A 6977-nucleotide genomic window follows, 5' to 3' on the forward strand; every position below is an offset into this window, starting at 1 on the left:
TATCCTGCACTTTGACCCTCAGCCTTCGCCCTACTATCCTGCACTCTGACCTTCAGCCCTTCGCCCTACTGTCCTGCACTCTGACCCTCAGCCCTTCACCCTACTATCCTGCACTCTGACCCTCAGTCCTTCGACCTACTATCCTGCAGTCTGACCCTCAGCCCTTCGCCCTACTATCCTGCACTCTGACCCTCAGCCCGTCAACCTATCCTGCACTCTGACCCTCAGCCCTTCACCCTATCCTGCACTCTGACCCTCAGCACTTTGCCCTACTATCCTGCATTCTGACCCTCAGCCCTTCGCCCTACTATCCTGCACTTTGACCCTCAGCCTTCGCCCAACTATCCTGCACTCTGACCCTCAGACCTTCGCCCTACCATCCTGCACTCTGACCCTCAGCCCTTCGCCCTATCCTGCACTCTGACCCTCGGCCCTACTATCCTGCACTCTGACCCTCAGCCCTTCGCCCTTCTATCCTGCACTCTGACCCTCGGCCCATCCCCCTACGATCCTTCACTCTGACCCTCATCCCATCGCCCTCCTATCCTGCACTCTGACCCTCAGCCCTTCGCCCTATCCTGCTCTCTGACCCTCAGCCCTTCGCCCTACTATCCTGCACTCTGACCCTCAGCCCGTCAACCTATCCTGCACTCTGACCCTCAGCCCTTCACCCTATCCTGCACTCTGACCCTCAGCACTTTGCCCTACTATCCTGCACTCTGACCCTCAGCCCTTCGCCCTACTATCCTGCACTTTGACCCTCAGCCTTCGCCCTACTATCCTGCACTCTGACCCTCAGCCCTTCGCCCTACTATCCTGCACTTTGACCCTCAGCCTTCGCCCTACTATCCTGCACTCTGACCCTCAGACCTTCGCCCTAATATCCTGCACTCTGACCCTCAGCCCTTCGCCCTACTATCCTGCATCTGACCCTCAGCCCTTTGCCCTACTATCCTGCACTCTGACCATCATCCCTTCGCCCTAATATCCTGCACTCTGACCCTCAGCCCTTCGCCCTACTATCCTGCATCTGACCCTCAGCCCTTTGCCCTACTATCCTGCATCTGACCCTCAGCCCTTTGCCCTAATATCCTGCACTCTGACCCTCAGCCCTTTGCCCTATTATCCTGCACTCTGACCCTCAGCCCGTCAACATATCCTGCACTCTGACTCTCGGCCCTTCGCTCTCCTGTCCTGCACTTGGACCCTCAGCATTCGCCCTACTATCCTGCACTCTGACCCTCAGCCCTTCACCCTCCTATCCTGCACTATGACCCTCAGCCCTTTGCCCTATTATCCTGCACTCTGACCCTCAGCCCGTCAACCTATCCTGCACTCTGAACCTCAGCCATCGCCCTACTATCCTGCATTCTGACCCTCAGCCCTTCGCCCTATCCTGCAGTCTGACCATCGGCCCTCCGCCCTACTATCCTGCACTCTGACCCTCAGCCCTTCGCCCTACTATCCTGCACTCTGACCCTCAGCCATCGCCCTACTATCCTGCATTCTGACCCTCAGCCCTTCGCCCTACTATCCTGCACTCTGACCCTCAGCCCTTCGCCCTACTATCCTGCACTGACCCTCAGCCCTACTATCCTGCACTCTGACTCTCAGACCTACTATCCTGCACTCTGACCCTCAGACCTTCGCCCTAATATCCTGCACTCTGACCCTCAGCCCTTTGCCCTATTATCCTGCACTTTGACCCTCAGCCCGTCAACCTTTCCTGCACTCTGGCCCTCAGCCCTTCGCCCTTCTATCCTGCACTCTGACTCTCAGCCCATCCCCCTACGATCCTTCACTCTGACCCTCATCCCATCGCCCACCTATCCTGCACTCTGACCTTCAGCCCTTCGCCCTATCCTGCACTCTGACCCTCAGCCCTTCGCCCTACTATCCTGCACTCTGACCCTCAGCCCTTCGCCCTATCCTGCACTCTGACCCTCAGCACTTTGCCCTACTATCCTGCACTCTGACCCTCAGCCCTTCGCCCTACTATCCTGCACTTTGATCCTCAGCCTTCGCCCTACTATCCTGCACTCTGACCCTCAGCCCTTCGCCCTACTATCCTGCACTCTGACCCTCAGCCCTTCGCCCTACTATCCTGCACTTTGACCCTCAGCCTTCGCCCTACTATCCTGCACTCTGACCCTCGGCCCTTCGCCCTCCTATCCTGCACTCTGACCCTCAGCACTTCGCCGTACTATCCTGCACTCTGACCCTCAGCCCATCCCCCTACGATCCTTCAATCTGACCCTCAGCCCATCGCCCTACTATCCTGCACTCTGACCCTCAGCCCTTTGCCCTACTATCCTGCACTCTGACCCTCAGCCCTTCGCCCTAATATCCTGCACTCTGACCCTCAGCCCTTCGCCCTACTATCCTGCATCTGACCCTCAGCCCTTTGCCCTATTATCCTGCACTCTGACCCTCAGCCCATCAACCTGTCCTGCACTCTGACCCTCAGACCATCGCCCTACTATCCTGCACTCTGACCATCATCCCTTCGCCCTCCTATCCTGCACTCTGACCCTCAGCCCTACGCCCTACTATCCTGCACTTTGACCCTCAGCCTTCGCCCTACTATCCTGCACTCTGACCCTCAGCCCTTCGCCCTACTGTCCTGCACTCTGACCCTCAGCCCTTCACCCTACTATCCTGCACTCTGACCCTCAGTCCTTCGACCTACTATCCTGCAGTCTGACCCTCAGCCCTTCGCCCTACTATCCTGCACTCTGACCCTCAGCCCGTCAACCTATCCTGCACTCTGACCCTCAGCCCTTCACCCTATCCTGCACTCTGACCCTCAGCACTTTGCCCTACTATCCTGCATTCTGACCCTCAGCCCTTCGCCCTACTATCCTGCACTTTGACCCTCAGCCTTCGCCCAACTATCCTGCACTCTGACCCTCAGACCTTCGCCCTACCATCCTGCACTCTGACCCTCAGCCCTTCGCCCTATCCTGCACTCTGACCCTCGGCCCTACTATCCTGCACTCTGACCATCAGCCCTTCGCCCTTCTGTCCTGCACTCTGACCCTCAGCCCTTCACCCTACTGTCCTGCACTCTGACCCTCAGCCCTTCGCCCTTCTATCCTGCACTCTGACCCTCGGCCCATCCCCCTACGATCCTTCACTCTGACCCTCATCCCATCGCCCTCCTATCCTGCACTCTGACCCTCAGCCCTTCGCCCTATCCTGCTCTCTGACCCTCAGCCCTTCGCCCTACTATCCTGCACTCTGACCCTCAGCCCGTCAACCTATCCTGCACTCTGACCCTCAGCCCTTCACCCTATCCTGCACTCTGACCCTCAGCACTTTGCCCTACTATCCTGCACTCTGACCCTCAGCCCTTCGCCCTACTATCCTGCACTCTGACCCTCAGCCCTTCGCCCTACTATCCTGCACTTTGACCCTCAGCCTTCGCCCTACTATCCTGCACTCTGACCCTCAGCCCATCCCCCTACGATCCTTCACTCTGACCCTCAGCCCATCGCCCTACTATCCTGCACTCTGACCCTCAGCCCTTTGCACTACTATCCTGCACTCTGACCCTCAGACCTTCGCCCTAATATCCTGCACTCTGACCCTCAGCCCTTCGCCCTACTATCCTGCATCTGACCCTCAGCCCTTTGCCCTACTATCCTGCACTCTGACCATCATCCCTTCGCCCTCCTATCCTGCACTCTGACCCTCAGCCCTTTGCCCTACTATCCTGCACTCTGACCCTCAGACCTTCGCCCTAATATCCTGCACTCTGACCCTCAGCCCTTCGCCCTACTATCCTGCATCTGACCCTCAGCCCTTTGCCCTACTATCCTGCATCTGACCCTCAGCCCTTTGCCCTATTATCCTGCACTCTGACCCTCAGCCCGTCAACATATCCTGCACTCTGACTCTCGGCCCTTCGCCCTCCTGTCCTGCACTTGGACCCTCAGCCTTCGCCCTACTATCCTGCACTCTGACCCTCAGCCCTTCACCCTCCTATCCTGCACTATGACCCTCAGCCCTTTGCCCTATTATCCTGCACTCTGACCCTCAGCCCGTCAACCTATCCTGCACTCTGAACCTCAGCCATCGCCCTACTATCCTGCACTCTGACCCTCAGCCATCGCCCTACTATCCTGCAGTCTGACCATCGGCCCTCCGCCCTACTATCCTGCACTCTGACCCTCAGCCCTTCGCCCTACTATCCTGCACTCTGACCCTCAGCCATCGCCCTACTATCCTGCATTCTGACCCTCAGCCCTTCGCCCTACTATCCTGCACTCTGACCCTCAGCCCTTCGCCCTACTATCCTGCACTGACCCTCAGCCCTACTATCCTGCACTCTGACTCTCAGACCTACTATCCTGCACTCTGACCCTCAGACCTTCGCCCTAATATCCTGCACTCTGACCCTCAGCCCTTTGCCCTATTATCTTGCACTTTGACCCTCAGCCCGTCAACCTTTCCTGCACTCTGGCCCTCAGCCCTTCGCCCTTCTATCCTGCACTCTGACTCTCAGCCCATCCCCCTACGATCCTTCACTCTGACCCTCATCCCATCGCCCACCTATCCTGCACTCTGACCTTCAGCCCTTCGCCCTATCCTGCACTCTGACCCTCAGCCCTTCGCCCTACTATCCTGCACTCTGACCCTCAGCCCTTCACCCTATCCTGCACTCTGACCCTCAGCACTTTGCCCTACTATCCTGCACTCTGACCCTCAGCCCTTCGCCTTACTATCCTGCACTTTGACCCTCAGCCTTCGCCCTACTATCCTGCACTCTGACCCTCAGCCCTTCGCCCAACTATCCTGCACTCTGACCCTCAGCCCTTCGCCCAACTATCCTGCACTCTGACCCTCAGTCCTTCGCCCTACTATCCTGCACCCTGACCCTCAGCCCTACTATCCTGCACTCTGACCTTCAGCCCTTCGCCCCATCCTGCACTCGGACCCTTGGCCACTGCACGATGTGAGTCCGCTGCAAGCCACGCTCTTACTTGAGTAGGTAGGCGCCCGCAATGTGTAGAAGGTAGAGACCAATGTACTGCAACTGTCGTGGGATCTCCTCCTGGCAGAGAGACAATGAAGCATATGAACACCACGATGACCTCCTCCTCCTCCAACCCCCCAACCTCACACTGTCCCCATCAAACACTCCCAGGTCAGTAGAGCACAGAACATGGTAGAACTTACTTTTCGCACCCTCTGGAAGTAAAGCTCTGGCAGTGAGTGTATCCAGTAGGAGAGTTGGCATAGGTAGAAAAACTTCACCTGAAAGCTGGAAAGAAACAGGGATAGTGTCAGCACCCAATTCCCCACCCATTCCCCACCACCTTCAACTCCACCACCTACCCACCCTCCTCCCCCAACGCCCTACCATGTTTCCCCCCCACCTCAGATCAGTGCCTCTCACTAACATTTTGTGAATTCCCTATGCTCTCGTCGTGGTTGAATATGTTGCAGGCACTCAGTGTCTAGACGTGTCCAGGTTCCCAAGTCCAGTTAGTGGTCTCTGACCATCCAATCACCTTTCAACAGTGATTGACCCCAAGCCACAAAGTGGCCCTGGCCCCGAACCGCACAAAGACCACCCCCACAACACACTTGAGACCCTCGAGCTCCAAAACCACCCCCACGAAGACCCTCTCACAACCCATTCCCCCACCCCATCCTCTCTCACCTCCTTCGCCCAAAGCCTCATTCCACCACCTCACAAAGCAACCACAACCCACTGGTCAAAACTGAGTGGACCACCTGCTGATTCACCAGCAGCAAAGATCAGAAACTGAGCTGGTCACCTGCAGGGGGCCTCACAGCTCAGGCAAGACTGAAGAGGAACCCCAGGACTTACGAGAGGTCGGTATGAGGATACTTCTCCCAAAGACAGGTCAGGTCAGTCACGTAGCCTTCCTGTAAACACACATAATCAGTAAGAACAGGCACAACTCCGGGAGATTGGGGGGGGGGAGGCGAGAGGGAAGGGGGGGAGGCGAGAGGGAAGGGGGGGAGGCGAGAGGGAAGGGGGGGAGGCGAGAGGGAAGGGGGGGAGGCGAGAGGGAAGGGGGGGAGGCGAGAGGGAAGGGGGGGAGGCGAGAGGGAAGGGGGGGAGGCGAGAGGGAAGGGGGGGAGGCGAGAGGGAAGGGGGGGAGGCGAGAGGGAAGGGGGGGAGGCGAGAGGGAAGGGGGGGAGGCGAGAGGGAAGGGGGGGAGGCGAGAGGGAAGGGGGGGAGGCGAGAGGGAAGGGGGGGAGGCGAGAGGGAAGGGGGGGAGGCGAGAGGGAAGGGGGGGAGGCGAGAGGGAAGGGGGGGAGGCGAGAGGGAAGGGGGGGAGGCGAGAGGGAAGGGGGGGAGGCGACAGAGGGAAGGGGGGGCGCCAGAGGGAAGGGGGGGCGCCAGAGGGAAGGGGGGGCGCCAGAGGGAAGGGGGGGGGGCCAGAGGGAAGGGGGGGCGAGAGGGAAGGGGGGGCGAGAGGGAAGGGGGGGCGAGAGGGAAGGGGGGGCGAGAGGGAAGGGGGGGCGAGAGGGAAGGGGGGGCGAGAGGGAAGGGGGGGCGAGAGGGAAGGGGGGGCGAGAGGGAAGGGGGGGCGAGAGGGAAGGGGGGGCGAGAGGGAAGGGGGGGGCGAGAGGGAAGGGGGGCGAGAGGGAAGGGGGGCGAGAGGGAAGGGGGGCGAGAGGGAAGGGGGGCGAGAGGGAAGGGGGGCGAGAGGGAAGGGGGGCGAGAGGGAAGGGGGAGGGGGAAGGGGCAAGTGGAAGGGAGAGGGGGAGGGGGAATGAGGGAGGGGGAATGAGGGAAGGGGGATGAGGGAAGGGGGATGAGGGAAGGGGGATGAGGGAAGGGGGATGAGGGAAGGGGGATGTGGGAAGGGGGATGTGGGAAGGGGGATGAGGGAAGGGGGATGAGGGAAGGGGGATGAGGGAAGGGGGATGAGGGAAGGGGGATGAGGGAAGGGGGATGAGGGAAGGGGGATGAGGGAAGGGGGATGAGGGAAGGG

At 59.6% G+C, this 6977-nt stretch overlaps 1 protein-coding gene across 1 annotated transcript in view; it reads right to left on the reverse strand.

Moving 5' to 3' along the window:
• LOC137360203 (translocating chain-associated membrane protein 2-like) overlaps positions 1–5933 on the reverse strand; it is a gene marked incomplete at its 5' end in the record, with an annotated part of 65432 nt that extends 59499 nt beyond the window's left edge. The window contains 3 exons of the mRNA XM_068025741.1: positions 4986–5056; positions 5182–5266; positions 5840–5933. Coding sequence (XP_067881842.1) covers positions 4986–5056; positions 5182–5266; positions 5840–5933 — 250 coding nt within the window. The remainder of the gene's footprint in view (positions 1–4985; positions 5057–5181; positions 5267–5839) is intronic.
• Positions 5934–6977: the final 1044 nt, after the last annotated feature.

The sequence above is a fragment of the Heterodontus francisci genome, unplaced genomic scaffold (assembly GCF_036365525.1).
Source record: "Heterodontus francisci isolate sHetFra1 unplaced genomic scaffold, sHetFra1.hap1 HAP1_SCAFFOLD_1107, whole genome shotgun sequence".
In the NCBI taxonomy this organism is placed as follows: Eukaryota; Metazoa; Chordata; class Chondrichthyes; order Heterodontiformes; family Heterodontidae; genus Heterodontus; species Heterodontus francisci.